At 51.7% G+C, this 16,762-nt stretch overlaps 8 protein-coding genes across 11 annotated transcripts; 4 read left to right on the top strand and 4 right to left on the bottom strand.

The window, feature by feature from the left end:
• Positions 1 to 801: 801 nt before the first annotated feature.
• LMH87_007526 (uncharacterized protein) lies at positions 802 to 4,644 on the bottom strand (the record flags this gene model as incomplete). Its single annotated transcript, XM_056192636.1, has 6 exons — positions 802 to 845; positions 927 to 3,272; positions 3,369 to 3,470; positions 3,529 to 3,648; positions 3,708 to 3,727; positions 3,974 to 4,644. 6 exons carry the CDS (start codon positions 4,642 to 4,644, stop codon positions 802 to 804), a joined length of 3,303 nt encoding a protein of 1,100 aa, XP_056060838.1.
• Positions 4,645 to 5,178: 534 nt separating this feature from the next.
• LMH87_007525 (uncharacterized protein) lies at positions 5,179 to 6,726 on the top strand (the record flags this gene model as incomplete). The annotated part of the gene is made up of 4 exons (XM_056192635.1): positions 5,179 to 5,196; positions 5,355 to 5,477; positions 5,609 to 5,683; positions 5,755 to 6,726. 4 exons carry the CDS (start codon positions 5,179 to 5,181, stop codon positions 6,724 to 6,726), a joined length of 1,188 nt encoding a protein of 395 aa, XP_056060837.1.
• A 201-nt stretch (positions 6,727 to 6,927) lies between these two features.
• On the bottom strand, positions 6,928 to 8,869 carry LMH87_007524 (uncharacterized protein; the record flags this gene model as incomplete). Its single annotated transcript, XM_056192634.1, has 3 exons — positions 6,928 to 7,990; positions 8,048 to 8,531; positions 8,581 to 8,869. The coding sequence occupies 3 exons, from the start codon at positions 8,867 to 8,869 to the stop codon at positions 6,928 to 6,930; spliced, it is 1,836 nt and encodes a 611-aa protein (XP_056060836.1).
• A 1,101-nt stretch (positions 8,870 to 9,970) lies between these two features.
• LMH87_007523 (uncharacterized protein) lies at positions 9,971 to 10,840 on the bottom strand (the record flags this gene model as incomplete). Its single annotated transcript, XM_056192633.1, has 6 exons — positions 9,971 to 10,000; positions 10,075 to 10,082; positions 10,383 to 10,493; positions 10,564 to 10,594; positions 10,663 to 10,721; positions 10,780 to 10,840. The coding sequence occupies 6 exons, from the start codon at positions 10,838 to 10,840 to the stop codon at positions 9,971 to 9,973; spliced, it is 300 nt and encodes a 99-aa protein (XP_056060835.1).
• A 51-nt stretch (positions 10,841 to 10,891) lies between these two features.
• LMH87_007522 (uncharacterized protein) lies at positions 10,892 to 11,474 on the top strand (the record flags this gene model as incomplete). The annotated part of the gene is made up of 2 exons (XM_056192632.1): positions 10,892 to 11,017; positions 11,073 to 11,474. 2 exons carry the CDS (start codon positions 10,892 to 10,894, stop codon positions 11,472 to 11,474), a joined length of 528 nt encoding a protein of 175 aa, XP_056060834.1.
• Positions 11,475 to 11,582: 108 nt separating this feature from the next.
• LMH87_007521 (uncharacterized protein) lies at positions 11,583 to 12,139 on the top strand (the record flags this gene model as incomplete). 2 transcript variants are annotated; one of them, XM_056192631.1, is made up of 4 exons in its annotated part: positions 11,583 to 11,619; positions 11,668 to 11,805; positions 11,860 to 12,046; positions 12,118 to 12,139. In XM_056192631.1, 4 exons carry the CDS (start codon positions 11,583 to 11,585, stop codon positions 12,137 to 12,139), a joined length of 384 nt encoding a protein of 127 aa, XP_056060833.1. The 2 variants fall into 2 exon arrangements, with proteins under 2 accessions (XP_056060833.1, XP_056060832.1); XM_056192630.1 differs by having other exon boundaries at positions 11,854 to 12,046.
• Positions 12,140 to 12,175: 36 nt separating this feature from the next.
• Positions 12,176 to 13,614, bottom strand: LMH87_007520 (uncharacterized protein; the record flags this gene model as incomplete). Its single annotated transcript, XM_056192629.1, has 5 exons — positions 12,176 to 12,200; positions 12,271 to 12,546; positions 12,594 to 12,892; positions 12,947 to 13,044; positions 13,098 to 13,614. The coding sequence occupies 5 exons, from the start codon at positions 13,612 to 13,614 to the stop codon at positions 12,176 to 12,178; spliced, it is 1,215 nt and encodes a 404-aa protein (XP_056060831.1).
• Positions 13,615 to 14,148: 534 nt separating this feature from the next.
• On the top strand, positions 14,149 to 16,701 carry LMH87_007519 (uncharacterized protein; the record flags this gene model as incomplete). Of its 3 annotated transcripts, none has more annotated exons than XM_056192627.1 (2): positions 14,149 to 15,637; positions 15,699 to 15,712. In XM_056192627.1, the coding sequence occupies 2 exons, from the start codon at positions 14,149 to 14,151 to the stop codon at positions 15,710 to 15,712; spliced, it is 1,503 nt and encodes a 500-aa protein (XP_056060829.1). The 3 variants fall into 3 exon arrangements, with proteins under 3 accessions (XP_056060829.1, XP_056060830.1, XP_056060828.1); XM_056192626.1 differs by lacking the exon at positions 15,699 to 15,712 and having other exon boundaries at positions 14,149 to 14,895; positions 15,008 to 15,037; XM_056192628.1 differs by having other exon boundaries at positions 14,149 to 16,701.
• Between the last annotated feature and the right edge of the window lie 61 nt (positions 16,702 to 16,762).

Raw genomic sequence — 16,762 nt, 5'->3', positions numbered from 1 at the left:
ATTATTTGTTCTACGCTCTACTATCTTCTCCCCCTCTCTATTATCCCTTTTAGGTTAGGGGTATTATATTATATTATCTATGTGTGTATATATACGTGTTACTATATCCTTTATGATAGAGAAGCTCTATGTAACGCGGCTTAGCTTGTTAGGTTCTAGCTAATTACTAACGTCTATGCTAAGCGCGGACCCTAGATCGCACCCTGGTTTATATTTCGCGTAATTTTATATTTAATGAGAATAGGCAGGGGTGCCTACCCTAACTCCACCCACACACATCGTTTTCACGTTTCGAGGAAAAAGTCCGTCCCTAATAATCGTTAGCCTACCCTATACTACCTACCCTATACTCTCCTTCTTAGGACACTCTCCTCTCTTCTTCTTTCCTTACTATTACCTTCTATAAATGTATTATTAGAAAATTCCCGAGCGAGCTAGCTTAGATAACTCAATTTACAGTTTCTAACCCTAACCCAGCTAGTAGTGGGCCTACCAATTTATCCAACTCTACCCCTGGTCGCGAAAATCCAACTCTACCCCCTGTTGTTACTGATTTCCAATCCAACTGTACTGTAGATGCGCTGGACTGGGTTAGTAGGCTCACTTCCCCGTTAATAGTACCTAGGCCACGGGGCAAAAGATCAGGGCATTAAAAGCAATTCTAGCAATCAACATAGGCGTAATAGCAGTATATATAGCGCAGACCAGTGCCGCCACAACGGTTTGTTACACTATAGCCTACCCCTAACCCCTCCCTACTAGTCGTGTTTACACCACACTATACTCTATTAGGACTTAGATTTAAGCTATTATAATAACGCCTAACGCAGAATCGAGTAAGATCGCTAAAGTTTCAGCCCCACATATCATATTATGATTAGAATCAATCGCTCTAAAGGTCTTTGCCCACCATAAGGGAGACCTACCCTGCGCATCGCGGGCGTGAATGTCAGCGCCACGAGCGACAAGCTCCCAAACAATCTCTCTGCGCTCTACCTCCGCGACACTAATCGGCATTATAACATCATCCAGAGTTCCACCCTGAGTGATGGCAAGCGATAATGGCGTTCGGCCCTTTCGATCAGCAATATCGACATTGGCATTTTTGTCGAGAAGCGCTCTCACTATTGCGAGGCTGCGGACAACCGCGCACAGCAATGGAGTGTCGCCATCTTTACAAGCTGTATTAACGTCAGCGCCTGCATGTAGAAGCAGCCGCACCATAGCTATGTTCCCTTCCTTCGCAGCAACATGAAGTGGCGTCCGCCCCAAATTGTCGGCAATCTCAACATTGGCTCCTGCTTCGAGAAGGTAAATCACCACTTCCTCACGGCTAAGCTTGACAGCCACAGACAAAGCTGTCCGGCCCTCGAGGTCAACTTGATTGAGATGCGCACCGCGTTTGAGGACTGGTCGTAAGGCGGCTGCGTGGTCTCCCCACGCAGCAGAATGGAGCGGCCGACATTCCGAGAGTCCGCTAGGTGTGGCACCGTCTGCGGGAGTGAGTAGAAAGGCAAGCACCAATGCATCGTTCTGCCCACAGGTAAGCAGAAAATCAAGCACCATTGTATCGCCAGCATTAATAAGATGTTCCATTAATGACTGATGCCATTTACGGTGGTAATCGAATCCGCGCCGGATGGCGGGCGTCTGACTCGCATTTTTGCCGTATGCTTGACATATTTCTTGAATGAGGACTGCTGCGTCCGCGTTCTGGGCCAAGACTTTCATCAAGGCCGCTGCCGAATCGCAGCTGCCGGTAGCCAGCGCCGCTAGTAATGGCACCCCGTAACGCCCATGACGCCCGGAGTACCGATACTGCCAAGTCCACGACGCAGGTTTCCAACGCCGACGCTCGGCTCTTAGGCCTAATGCTCTGTCCGGATGGACGTTGATGAGGTTTCCGGCGTTTTGCTCTGCTAAGACATACAGGAGACTCGGCATAAAGTCGTATTTTCGGCTACCGTATCTCTCAAATGCATTGCTGAGCTCGATCCAGCGCTGTAGCGGAAAGCTCTCCATGAAGTTGACTTGACAGACGCCACCATCTTGCGCACAATCGGCGTGGTGCAAGAGAGATGTTACAGCATACTCGAGACACGGGAAATCCCTATTTGCCGCATCTTGAGCAACCTTTAGCTTCTGCTTCGCATTCCCAAGCAGGGGCTTATCAACACAAAATTGGGTGGCAGAGTTCATGTAATCCAAACAAAACTGCTTCAGTTTCTCGTGACATTCTCCTTGGAATCGCTCTGTTGCGCCAATCCATAATTCTTCGAGTCCTTTATCCTTGAGGAGAAAGTCCCGTACCGACTCATGGATGAATTGCACTGTCTGGTTCTTGCTGCTTCTAGTCAACTCGGTAAGCCCCTTTGAACAACTCAAAATAAACCGGCGGCTATTTTCAGGATTGATGTCGCCCAAAGGCAACTTTGAACAATCAGGCAAAGTGCCAAAAAGGATTGCAAGATGGAGTTGCGTCGGGCGTAGCGGCTGCTTCGCAAATAGCACCCATTGAATACACAGGAGCTGCCTATCCTGATTCTCGCGGTCTCGTGTCAGAATATTGCGAAACAGCTCATGAAGGTCTCTGGGGATCTTGGCAAGCTGTTCCCTAAGCTCGGACATGCAGCCACGGTCATAAACCTGCTGAAGAATCGGCACCACCAAGAAAACCCACATAAAGACTCCTTTCGCCTTTTTTACGACATCGGAATACACGGTATTCGCTGTTCTACCGCTTCCAATCTTCAACTTGCTCTTCACGTAGCGCTCAATGTCTTGGGTGTGTCCGTTCTGCTCTCGCAGATCTATACCGAGTCCCTTTGAGATTGTAATGTGAGGGTAGTATCTGCTGGAAAGGCAGACACGGAATTGAATATTTTGTTCTGCAGCAAAATCTCCAATGTCTTCGAAAAATGAAAGCATGTCCCGGATCTGGACCTCCTCGCATTCGTCTAGAGCGTCGATAAAACACACCAAATGTGATGTCCCAAGACAAAGTATAGCCTTCCTGAAGATTGATTGGAGTAAAGAAATCTTCCACTCCGAGCTGATGCCACTCTGCCCTTTCACTAGAAACGGGTCTAGGACTGTCTGTAATTGAGGGAGCTGCTGTAGAAGCTGCCATAGGAGTGAACGATACATGCCGATGGTTGTTCTTTGTAGGTCGACACCGCGGGCTTTGAAGAAGAAAGAAATCAGCGTAGCCGACGCCATCCTCTTTTTAGCATTTGTGAGAAGGAACTTCATTAGTGTCGACTTTCCAGCGCCTGGTTTTCCTTTGATCCAGATTAGACCACCATGCTGACCCAACTTGCTAGGATCTAGCCAGTCGATGTACTCGGAAGTATCCAATAGCCACTGACAAGTCTTGTTAAGTGCTTCGCGAATTTCCTCTTGATGAGTATAGAGTTGGTCAAACTCGAGCGAGTCAAGAAGCGCTCGTCTCCTCTCCAAAGTCCGCGATTCTAGTTTTCTTAACGTCAGACAGGTGCACCAAATAATGAAATTTCCTTTTGCTCTTACCATGAGGAACATCGTCTGTCGAGAGCTCTCCGTCAACGTTTCCCGAAAGCTGGGCTCCATTCGCAATACTAAGCTGACTAAATCGTCGTTTGGTGCCTCTGACTGTGTCACTTATACTGGCTTTCGGGCCCTGTTAGATCAAAGCGACAGTACAGTATATTATTGCTGAGCTAACTCACGGTCATTTGGTCGTGTCTGCCTTCGTGGTATATGCGCCAAAACGGCCTTGGTATAAGCAGCAGCCATGGCAGCGGCATAGGGCTGCCATATTTTATTTTTGTGCTTATCTGCGTAATCGCTCACTCCTCGAATGACAGCAGTCGGCAAGTGATTCATGACACCGGCTGCTTCCATCTCTAGACCAATAAGCTTGTGCTTGTCTCTCAGATCATCCCGCGTAAGCGCATTCTTTATCAGCTTGTCGCCCGATCCTATAGTTCCGTACCACACTTGAGTCCTAGCAGCAGCAGAGCTAGACTGTCCTAACCTGAGGTCCTGGCCATTGCTGTTCTCGGAACGAAATCGCGGGTCCTTGTCTTGTCCAGGATCATCGAACGTGTGGTCGGGTAGCTGCTGCTCCATAGCTTCTCGGTAAAAACGCACGGTTATCTCTGCGTCCTCATCCTTAATGTTACCGATGCCTCCTCGAAATAGCTTGGGTACCTCGTTGAGCGAATAGCCACAGCGTAAGAGCTGCAATTGGCCGCCGTCCACGTCTTTGCCTAACTCATAGGGAATGATCGCGGGGTCGAGTTTATCCGGTACGGCCACGAGGACATCTCCAAGCCGAATGTCGCGCAGCGGTGGCTTGTCGAGCTGGGGAATTCCGGCCGCGACGCCCACCAGCAGTCCAAACTTGAGCTCAGGAAACCGAGATCTGGCCTCCTTGACAAGGGACGTGGCCGAGGATATGCCATACACCTGTCCGGTGGGGAAAGAACCGATAATAACATTGTAACCGCATATATCGCCGGCATAGAAAACGTGGTCATCACTGTCGTCGCTTTCAAAAACACCCGGGTGATGATGATCCAGGAAGAGCTTTGCAGCCCGCGCCTCAATCTCCAGCGGTGCAATCCATAGTACAGTGTAAGCTCTAGGATCCAGCAGTCGCATCGTGTTAGATTTCGAGAATGCCCGCCAAGGCAGGGGCTAGTAGCTGATTGGGCAGTCGTTGTGTGCAACTGAATGTTGGTGCCGTGCTACAGTTCGTCACCGACGGTTTTTTCGGGCTGGAGATTGGAGCGAAGGAGGGAATAACCAAGAGAAATGGAAAGTACCAGTAATAACCTGAAGAGAGGGGGCGCAGCCTTTTCCTGGTCTCATGCATGCCTTGTAGTGGGGCGCTGCGGCTCGTTGGGGCCCCATGACAGTGTAGCAGAGCAGCACCTCAAAACCGCCTCTTGCCTAATTAGAATTGTCAAATGGTTTCGCTCATCGCCGCTGCGAATGCGAGCTTCATATGAGGCAGACTTGTCAAGTATTCAATCGTCTGAGACAGCCGCGCCGTGGCAGTGCTCAATCTGGAATAAGTGCGGAGTCTGATGACAGAATTCCGCATTGTAAAATTGCCTAGCCCTGCCAGCGATTTTCCCCACCATTTCTTCCTCTCTGCGGCCATAACGTGAGCTGACTATGACAGCCTGCCCAATGGTTAGCAGCCTCCAGGTGCGCACTGTCGTCCGAGTAAGACTCTGCTCGTCGCGCGACCAAACCATTCCCCTCCCATCACGTCTAATCATGTGTCGAATTGCTGCCGTCCGCGATACGGTGCAGGCCTATCAGCTCTGCCGACGCTTACCTATGTTGACACCTTTCCCGAAAAGCATCGCTCCGTCGCCTACAACAGCGCCAGTCTTTTCTTCCCCGTCCTGCTTTGGGCTCCGACACTTCTCCTCGACGCGACCCCTCCGCGCCTCGACACCAGCATACAGCCGCAGCATCGCCGAGTTGCCCGACCGGACACACCCACGATACCTACAGAGCATCAAGCCGGGCTCTTCCCTCCTCGTACTCAACTGGCCGCGGCCGCCGCGCAACCTTTTACTTGTCCAGAAGCTCTACGCGCCTGACGTCACAGAGTCGGTCCTTCATTTTGCACGCCACATCCACAACGAGTACCCCGACGTCAATATCATTGTCGAGCCGCGCATCGGTGAGACAATACAGAAACACCTAAGCTTCCCACTCTACGTAGCCGATCATCAGTCTAATATTGCAGACAAGGTCGACGTCATTGCAACGTTTGGCGGCGATGGCACTGTCCTGCGTGCCGCCAGCCTCTACAAGTTGCACGGCTCGGTGCCGCCGATTGTCTCGTTTAGCATGGGTACGCTAGGGTTCCTGGGCGAGTGGAATTTTAGCGACTATAAAAAGGCGTGGCGCGAAATGTACATGAGCGGCAGCGACGTCCCAGAGGCGAGAGAAGCGGACTATTTGCAGCAGGGAGAGAATAATAACCTTACGAGACGTGCCATGCACCATGAGGGCTGGGAGCGCATGAAGGGCAAATGCCTTGGCCATCAGAGAGCATCGCGTGTGCTGCTCAGACATCGCATCAAGGCGGATATCTTTGATCGAGCAGGTAACAGTATCAACCATCAGGTCTCTGATACCTTGTCAAGCCAAGGCAAATCGACAATTGCAGAATCCAAAGAGCCGTCACCCTCGCTACGAGCCATAAACGAAATATCGGTGCACCGTGGCTCCCATCCTCAACTCGCCATCATCGACATCTACCAAAACGGTCACTTCTTGACGGAGACTACGGCTGATGGCATCCTTATCAGCACACCGACCGGCTCCACGGCATACAGCTTGAGCGCCGGCGGCCCCATTGTGCATCCTCTGGTCAAGTCGCTCCTTATAACACCCATTAGCCCTTGTAGCCTGAGTTTCCGATCGCTTGTGCTCCCACTGGATACCAAGGTGGTTTTGCGCATGAGCTCGCGCAACCGTGGTCGCGAGTTGGACCTCAGCATCGACGGCAAGCGCTGCTGCGGCATCCTACCGGGTACCGAGATTTGCGTTGAGGGTGAGTTTGTTGGCCGGGCCGGGCCTGGCGAAGAGTGGCACGGGGGTGTGCCGTGCGTCATACGCACCGAGGAAGATGATCCATGGGTGGGCGGGCTCAATGGACTGCTCAAGTTTAATCACCCATTTGGCAGAGATCCGGCGATGGATGACATGTCGGATTAGAACGTAGCAGTAAGTTTGGCGAGGATCGGAGATGGAATTGTAATCGTGGATAGATACCCAAATCGCGACTTCCTTTTTTAGGTTATTGTGCACGCAGCACAAATCATGACAAGTGGGCTCGGAACTAAATTCGCCCTTCGAATACTGTACATTCGAAACAGAGAAACTCATGTAGGAAAGACATTCTTACAATATAGGTTACTAAGGACTGATGTAGTCATGCGGCACTGTGGGCCAAGCATCCACACCATCCAGCAGCACCATCATCATACCGCCCATCATGTGGTTACTGATATGGCAGTGCAGAAGCCACGCGCCGGGATTGGTGACGTGATAGCGCACCACGATCCAGCTGGTATCGCCTCTGGCCACCAGCGTTGCAAACGTATCTCTGCGCGGCGGATCCACGAGATTGAACCTGTCTGGGACCTCTTTTACGGCCTCATCCACCGATGCCCACTTGAACTTTCCGGTGCCCGACCCAATCATATACATCTTACTGCCGTGCTTGTGGATCGGATGCGGTGGCATGGGGAACATGGACGCGAACAGAACAAGGTCGACCCAGGTGTTGTTGCGCGTGGCCAGCGTCACGTTACTATCAGCATGGGCTTCGGGTCGCTGGAACAGAAATGGCGGCGTACGAGAGTCCATCTCATCCGGCTGGAAACGGGTGCTGTTCATGGCCCACAGGTACGAGGCGCCGTCAAGCTTCATGTTAAGAATGTGCAGCTCGTCGGCAGATGCAGGTATCGGCTCTGCGGGGTACGGACGGGCGTCACCGTCGCTGTAGAAGACGACGCCGGGGGTTAACGGATTGCCCGAGATGGACACCCACGGCGCCGACTGGTCAAGGGTCCTAGGGTTCGTGCCGCTGACGGAGAGCACAGCGTAGCCGTCAATCATTTGCGGCGCGCTCATGGCGTTGTAGCGGATTTTGAACGCGCCTGCTTTTGTTGGCCGCACGAGCACAGAGTAGCGCTCACCATTAGACAGCGGGATGGCTTGTACTCTGAGCGGCACGATGTAGCTGCCGTCAACGGCGTATACCCACATGTCGTGCTCGTCGATGGAGAAGGCGCCGGTTGCAAAGTTGGTGGACCCGAGAATATTGAACGACACCCAGCTATTCTGGAATACAGCAAAGGTTTCTACCGGATTAGTCGTGTTTTGGCAGTCGTAAAAAACGCTGTGCGGGATGGCGCTCTCGTTGAAGTGTGACATATCGCCGCCAAAAGCAGCCATGACCTTGGGAGGGAAGCATCTGAGATGCGTTAGCTGATCATGCCGGGCACAATATGTGGAGTGTCACTAGTATTACCCTCTGTCTGTCAGAGTTGACTGCGGAACCAATGCAAGGTCGCCCTTTTGTGGCGGCGTGAGGTTCGCCTGCATCTCATCAGCAGCGAGGCACTGAACACGGCCCTTGCCGTTGAACAGGATGCGGTCGTAGCAGGGAATCTCGATTCCCGAAGCCAACGTAATTTCCCATTTCTCTTGAGAAGTAATATGCATCAGATCAAAGACGGCGATGGCCTTGGAGCTCTTCTCCGCTGCCATCAGGGCGCTAACATTACCCGCGGTAGGAGAGATGAGGTGGAACGGGGTATTTGTTCTTGGCCGAGAATGAATGAATATGGAACCATATAGACCGTCTTCGATTTGATCGCGAGCATGAGAGTGGTACCAATAGTTTCCATGCTGTGTCGCCTTGAATTTGTAAGTGAATCTTTTCCCTGGAGCGATGAGATGCTGCGTCACTCCCGGTACGCCGTCGGACCAAGGGGTGCCCTGCATTTCCAGACCTTGATGCTGTAAGTAGTTGCGAATATGGAGTAGGAGGCTAGTTCGTACCGTGGAAATGCATTGTGGTGTTGAAGGGCGAGTCGTTGACAACGTGGACGGCGACACTATCGTCTTGTTTAAACTGGAGCTCAGGACCTGGTGTCTGGCCATTGACAAGCAGCATCTTCCGTGGTATACCCAGCGGCGCATACTGCTCCCAGGTTATTTGCAGCGTAAAGACCTGGGCGGAAGTGGACGCGGAAACAGAGGCGTCGACTTGGAACGCGACTGGCATGCGAGCAGCCACTGCCAATGGCGAGGCCAGGCAGGCAGCGAGAAGCCACGATGCCCTCCACATGATGAGTATGTGGTGAGCTGTTTAAGACTAAGCTATCCTCTGGCAGGAGATGTAAAGTGCTAACAGGGACAGGCAGCGGTGATGAGGCATAAGTTCATTTATGTCGAGCCGTCCTCGTACCGAATGGTTGCTTCATTCCCCTGAGAATAATCTGTAGTGGCGCGGTGTAGTATACTGACCCTGGCTCCTTTCACAGAAGAATTCGGCCGGCACTGTTATTATCTTATGGTTCATGATTTCGTCGCTCCACGGCACACCTGACAGATTGGCAATACTGGGTATCCCCCTTTTCTTTTTTAGTTCAGCTGAAGTAGTCATAATAACAAGCCGGCCCGATCCTGATCCCTGGTATGAGATGATTGCCCCAGGAGGGGGGAAACTAGGCGCAATTATGAGCTAGACAAATCCCAGCCAAGCCCGTGTAACACATCTGAGTCGCTTCATTTCCCCACAACCCTGCAGAGTGATAACGGGCGGGCACTTCAGGGGGGCAGCAAAACAAGCGCCGGTGGCTCTTGGCTACTGTAAAACGAGAAAAACTAAAGAAGAGCTGCAGGAAAAGGGGGGGGGGGGGGGGGGGGGTAGATGCGGTAAAGTAAGAGAATCTAAAATAATTATAACAAGAAATCATGCTTCCTTATAGAAAAGAAGTCAGCCGCTGCTGTGAAATGAGGGAGTCCTTTTTTGTCTCCCACTTCACAGCGTGACACCGCGCTAGACACTTTGTCTCGGACCACGGACCCGATGTTTATGCTATCATAGTTTGCTTTCCGGGCGAAATTACCCAATCGTCCGTGGCAAAAGCTGCTCAGTCTCTTGCGCCTCAATCCAGATATCTAATTTCATATTTGAACGTTGAACAACAAACTTCCATGCTTCTGTTCAATTTCTATACATTAACTGCGAAAACGAATTGTTTCTGTTGCAGCCTGCCCATCCTCCGGTGGCAGTGACTGGCGGAGGGCCTGAACGGGCCTTTTATTGGCCAGAACCACGGATTGACCTACTTTTATACGATAGCCACCATAGAGCTCTAGGTGGCTATAAACGAGTTATGTAATATAGACCTTCACCACCACAAATAAGAACGGAATACTGTTTTTATCCTATCGCGATACTATCACCCTGTGACTAACAGTTTCCGTGGCATCAGTAATTAGCAGGTCCCACATTGGCGGCTAAGGAAAGTGGCAAAGAGAACGGACTAAGTAGTCTAGTGACAAAAAATATAACCCTTGTACGAATTCGAAGGAGGCATGTCTTTTTGTTTTAATTTTCGCTCGATAAGCTTTTCAAAATCACTGAGATGGAACGCCAGTGTTGTTGCAGCGGGGTCGACCCTCCACCATTTGAAAAGACGCCAGAGGTCACATAAGCACCAGATTCTCCACAAAGCATCGAGGATTTCTGCCAGACGAGAGTTTTACGAGCCACGACGCCTAGCGTGAAACGAAAATAGACCAGAAGCTCATTCAGCAGGCAACTTCCTGACGGAGCCAAATCGGAAGCGCACATGACTGAGACGGCGCACGCGGCTCTCCCAGCGTTAGGTGCAAAGGCTGTGTGCCAATAGCGCTACCACTCTGCAGTGCCCAACGTGCCTGAAGCTCAGCATTAAGGACAGCTGTTTTTGATCTCAAGAATGTTTAAAAAAAACGGGTCAGTCAATTCCGAAGCCGTGAACGAAATCTTACCGTTCAAGTAATTGCTGACGCTATTGCGGTACTGATAGAACGAGCACAAAGCCCTGCACAAATCGGCACAGGAAGGCAATAAACCAGTTTGTACCTTACGGTCAGGCATTTGTGATACCGACTAAGAGTGATAGCCGGGGGCGTGTTTAACCCTTTTCCTGCGTTTCCATTCTCTGGCTCAGTAAGACCCGTTTACCCGCTCTCGACGAGACGCACTGTGCCCAAGTCCATCCGACAGCCAGACTCTGCCGATACTGGCGTGCCCACGAGCGAGCATATGCTCAACCGTGCGAAGGTAGATATCTTGGATGGCGCAGCATACTAGGCCATGCTAAAAGTTTGCAAACTTTCTCGAGAAGTTTTTCTTTTGGATGTTGTTGCCGCAGAGGTAAAGCCAGGCGTCACGACAGATTACTTGGACAAAGTCTGCCACAAGGCGTGTCTGGGGAGAAATGTAAGAACTTGTTCCAACTGATCCGTGCTTATGAGGGCTCACTAACCGCCGCAAGTCTTATTTCTCCCCGCTTAACTACAGGAACTTTCTGAAGTCCCTTTACACTTTGCCCAACGATATTGTCTGCCACGGTATCCCAGACCACAGAGTCATGCTCAACGGCGACATTCTCAGCCTCGACATTTCCATCCATCAAGGCTTCTACCTTGCAGATTTGAAGGAGACGTACTATGTTGGCGACAAAGCCAAAGCCGCTCCAGAAAATTTGCGCCTCATCGAGATGACGCGTCAGTGCCTAAAAGCTGCCATGGAGATTGTCAGACCTGGCTTGCCCATTCGAGAGTTTGGCGAGGTCATTGAGAAAATGGCCACCGCACGAGGATGCAGCGTAGTATCCACGTGGTGTGGTCATGGCATCAACACCAACTCTCACCCAACCCCATGGATACCTCACTAAGCCGAAAACAAAGCCGTTGAAGTATGCAAAGCCGGCATGGCCCTTACGATTGAACTCATTTGACACTGGACAAACTGAATGAGATGTACTGGCCTGATAAATGGACAAATGCGACCGTGGATGGCAAAGGGAACTGCCCAGTTTGGTGAGACACTCTGCAAAACGGCGGTGGGCATGTGCTAACCTACTACAGAGCATAACCTGGTTACGAGCGATGGCGTGGAGGTATTGACAGCGCGAAGTGGAAGCTCACCTGGTGGCCCCATACCAATGCCTCCACCCGGCGAATTAAAAAGTCAAGACAGGCGGGAATGTCAAACATATGCGCTAAGTATACAGACGTTCTGAACCGAAAATCGAAATTGACTAATATACATAGATAAAGTCCTCATTCTTCAAGTCTGTGACATCTTCAAACGCATGCTCGCCAACATTCTCCTCCGTTTGATGGAGAGCCTCGCTCGGGTCGTCCTTTCTGCTGTGACCCATCATACTTCGATCAGTGATGTGCTCGGATTTATTCAATGCGACTCTCCGCTTTGCTTGTCGCATATTGAGAATGCGAATGAGAAGTATGCCCGCGACAACGAGCGCTGCCAAGACAATAAAGAGCGCCAAGTTGACGCGCAAGCCTCTCGTGTAGCGCGGCTTCTCACTGGGCTTGAACAATAGAGGTCCAATGATATTTCCGACACTGGCGCCTACGAAGAGCATTGCGGTAGTGACCTTTCTTTTTGTGTCGCCGCCTGTGTTTTGTCCAGACCAGGAGTAGACCAGCGGCGAGATGCCAGGATACACGGAGATGAGGTAGTAGCCGACGAGCAAGACAGCGCGATTGCTGGGTGCGCGGCCGACGACGAGAAGAATGACGCAGCCGGCGATGGGAGGGAGGCAGAGAAGAAGCAAAACTACGGATTTCATGCCGATGCAGTTGGAGAGCCAGGCACCGCCGAGAGTGGCAATCATTTGAACAGCGCCAAAAGGCATGTTAAACAGAATAGTTGTAAATTTCTCGAAGCCGAATGATTCGATAATGAGAGGGCCAAAGGTTGAGATGCCACCGCTTGGGATTCTGAGCGCGTGTTAGATGGTTGAATGGTAAGTAGTTCTGTTGCTTACGAGATGACGAGCATCAAGGAAAACCAGAGATACGTCTTGACATCTAGAAACGCTTCCAAGACGTGATCCCACTTCCAGACTCCCGAGCCGATTCCCATTTGGTTCATACGAAGGCGTTCGATGGCGATGAGCTTTTCTTCGTATGTGAGGAACTTGGCCTCCATGGGAGAATCAGGCATGAGGAAGAACATGACGATGGAGAAGGCCACCGTGATGCAACCGCAGAAGAGAAAGATAATCTGGTAAGAGTGGAGATGCGAATTAATGTGACCCAGTCCGTACGTCAGCAGACTGCCGAGCTGTTAGGTGGTCAGTAAAGGGGTCGGCATCGCAATGGCTCAAAAGGGCTGCACCATGTTGACAATGCCGAGCATAGCGTACCAAGCGGCATTGCGGGTGGTTTGTTCGCGACGGCGGTACCACATCTGAACGACGGCGATGAATGTTGGAGCTGCTTCTGTTAGACTGCAAATTGGGTGTACTGAGCTGGTAGGTTTTGTTTACCCACTGATGCCTCAAAAGCACCGAGAAGCAGTCTCGCCGCCATCAAGCCGCCGAAATCATGCGCGGCCGTCATACCGCACAGCACCGCGCCCCAGCAGAGTACCATGATGGAGATGAACTTGCCGAGCGGGAACTTGACGAGGCTGTAGGCCACAATCGGCTGGAAAACCAGCTGGGCAACATAGACGACTGATCCCAGCCAGGAGAACTGATCTCCGACCAAGTTGGTGTCCTTGATCAGGCCAAATACCGAGGCGTAAGACAGAGTTGTCTTGTCGAGCGACTGCAGACAGTAGACGAAGAGTATGATGGGCAGCAGCCGCAGATCAATTTTTCGGAGGATGCGCTTGTCGTCTTCCGGTGTGACAATTACCTGGTGGCCCGCCTGCTCGAGAAACAAGCCTGCCTTGTCCTGTCCACGAGTGCCTGTCTTGCTGGACTCAACGTCGGTTCCACTCTCGAGGTGAGCTACGTCGCTTGTGTCTTTACCTTGTGCCATATCGACGTGTGAGTTCATGCGTAGCTGGTTTTATATGTGTTGTGGCGTTCGTGAAAAGTTAAGGATCCTTGAGATAGAAGGGCACGAGGCTGTCTTTACGGGGTCCAACAGTACTTATATACAATCCCCGAGCTCCCTCAACGCAGTGGCGCCGACTAAACCACCAAAGCAATCGGCGCTTCTACACGTTGGGATGAGGGTTCCCCGTGGGGAAGAGACCTAAAACTATGGGGTCGGCAGTTGGCTGGTAGTGTGGGAGGCGTCGGACTTCGGGAGCTTTCTCCGGTCGGCGGTCGGACCATTTCTCCGCTCGCACAGAACCTCGTGGGGGTGGTGAATGGCGCTCATTTGTTACCGCTTAACGCCGGTGACAGTAAATAACCTATGAAGTAACAAAGTTGTGGGGGGTTAGCGGTCGCTGGTTCCGTTATGCTGTACCCTCGTTTGTGGATCTGGATGGAAACAAATGCGACTTCGGCTGAGCTATAAAGAGCTTACCGCATACCACCTCGCTGCAAAACATTCAAACGGTGGTTACAAACCATAAACAAAATGCCCCAGCAGCAAGAGCGTGTCTTGTCCGGATGGGCTGTGGCCCAGGCTAGCACAGCTAGCGCACAAAAGCCGGGAGTGCTTCTATCGAGCGGTAGCAGTTCTGAAGATTTGTTCGAATTTTCTTTTGAAACTCTTCGAGCTAATGTCTTTAGAACACGATTTACATCCAAGTCGCACCCCTTGCCGCCTCACCCTAGTGCGCGGCCCATGGAGGCAGAGCTGAACGGGGTCAAGTTCTCCGTCTCATTGCCTTCTGATACTGCAAAGGAAATTGCTATTGGAGACGTTCTTGTCAAACTTGATTGGACAGAATCATCCCCGATACTCTCTGTGGCATATGCTGAGAGCAAAGATGTCCCTATTTTGCAGGATCTGCCTTTTCGTGGCTATGTGGTCGATGGACCAGGCGTGGCCCATTACACACGCTACAACCGTGGCACACTGCACGTCGGCCTGGGAGAAAAGGCCGCGCCCATGGATCTATCCGGAAGAAAATTCGAGATTTCAGCAACCGACAGCTTTGGATACGATGTCTATCACACAGATCCTCTGTACAAGAATATTCCACTGCTCATCAATGCGACTCCAGGCGGTTGTGTCGCGACTTTCTCTACCAGCCACACCCGAGGGCTATATTGCATCGGCTCGGAGATGGACGGCATGTGGGGGCGTTACAAAGTCTTTCGTCAGGATTACGGCGGTCTCGAAGAATATACCATTGTTGGCAGGACCCTGAAGGACATTGTGCGAACCTATGCCGAACTCGTCGGCTTTCCTCTCCTGGTTCCACGATGGGCGTTTGGATACCTCTCTGGCGGCATGAAATACTCTATGCTCGACGACCCACCGGCATCAGAGGCTCTCTTGGAACTTGCCCTCAAAATGAAGGAATACGACATTCCCTGTTCCGCGTACCAAATGTCTTCCGGATATACCGTGGCCGAAAAGCCGCCCAAGACTCGCAACGTATTTACGTGGAACCGACACCGCTTCGCCGATCCCAAAGGATGGGTGGACGAGTATCACAAGCTCGGCATGCGGCTCATTGCTAATGTGAAGCCGTATGTGCTGGCCAGCCATCCCGAGTATGAGAAGCTCAAGGCCGCCAATGCCTTCTTTACGGACCCCAGCACCGGGCTACCTGCTGTCGCTCGTCTTTGGAGCGCAGGCGGTGGTGAAAGTGGCGAGGGTGGTCACATCGATTTTACATCTAAATCAGGCTTTCGGTGGTGGTACGATGGTGTCAAGAAGCTCCGCGAAGAGGGCATCGACTGCATCTGGAACGACAACAACGAATATGTTATCACTGATGATAACTGGGAGTGTGCGCTCAATCTGTCGTCTCTGGAGATCCCAGAAGAGCTGAAAGGGCGACCACAAATCGGCGTCTGGGGTAGAAGCCTCCACACCGAACTACACGGTCAAGCCTCCCATGACGCACTCGTCGATACTGAGCCCGAGGCCCGACCCTTCGTCCTGACGCGCAGTGCGACAGCGGGAACCATGCGATATGCATGTAGCTCATGGAGCGGTGACAATACGACCAGCTGGGAGAGCATGAAGGGGTCCACTGCGCTTGGCCTGAATGCTGGTGTTTCGCTGCTTCACTGTTACGGTCATGACATTGGTGGCTTCGAGGGACCTCAGCCGTCGCCCGAGCTGCTTCTCCGCTGGGTACAGCTCGGCATCTACTCACCACGTTTCGCCATCAACTGCTTCAAGACATTCACCGAAAATAACGTCGGTGATGTGATCGAACCGTGGATGCACCCGTCCATCACCCACCTTGTCCGCAAAGCAATCAAGCGTCGCTATGCCCTCATACCATATATCTACTCGGCCATGATTGACAGCCACCGTGAGGCCACGCCTCCCCAACGTTGGGTGGGCTGGGGCTACGAGAAAGACCCAGAAGTGTGGAAGAAGCCGCTGACAGATGGAGAGACACAGTACTGGTTTGGCGATTCCATTATTGTCGGGGGTGTGTTTGAACCTGGCGCGACGCAAGCTACAATTTATCTGCCTAGTTGTGGCGACTCCGACGATGGCTACGTCAACATGAATGCGCCGTATCAGTATCTCGAGGCGGGCCGGTGGGTTACAGTTGATGCAGAATGGCATGGTGCAGGTATTGCGGTCATCGCCAAGATTGGCGCCGCGATCCCAACCGGTCGCAATGTGCAAGTTCTTTCTCCGGGCGAAAAAGAAAACGTTGCTAGTCTACCTCTTGATGACTACCGTGCAGTCGAGATTTTTCCTCCGCAAAGGAGCTCCAGCGGCAAGTGGTATGAAACTACGTGGCACGAGGACGATGGTGTTTCGCCGGTGGAAAAGAATAAGATTTCCTCATACACTGTTTCATACAGCGCATCAGATGACGCAGTCAACATCAGATTCAGAAGAGATGAAGGCTCTGGGTTCATCGCAGCTTGGAAGAAGCTTGTTGTGGTGCTGCCTGCGGGAGACGTGCGAGTTGTCCGGTGCAGCGATGGTCGTGCAGTCGCCGACTTGGGTAGGGACGGGCAGGGACGCAGGAGATTCGAATTCTGACAGAAACACAGTTGTGCTAAAACATAACCAACTAACTAATGTACAATAAGTGAGAAAAAGG

Source organism: Akanthomyces muscarius, chromosome 1 (genome assembly GCF_028009165.1).
Source record: "Akanthomyces muscarius strain Ve6 chromosome 1, whole genome shotgun sequence".
Lineage (NCBI taxonomy): Eukaryota > Fungi > Ascomycota > Sordariomycetes > Hypocreales > Cordycipitaceae > Akanthomyces > Akanthomyces muscarius.
The sequence above is the reverse complement of the archived record's forward strand: the minus strand, read 5'-3'. Positions and strand labels throughout refer to the sequence as shown.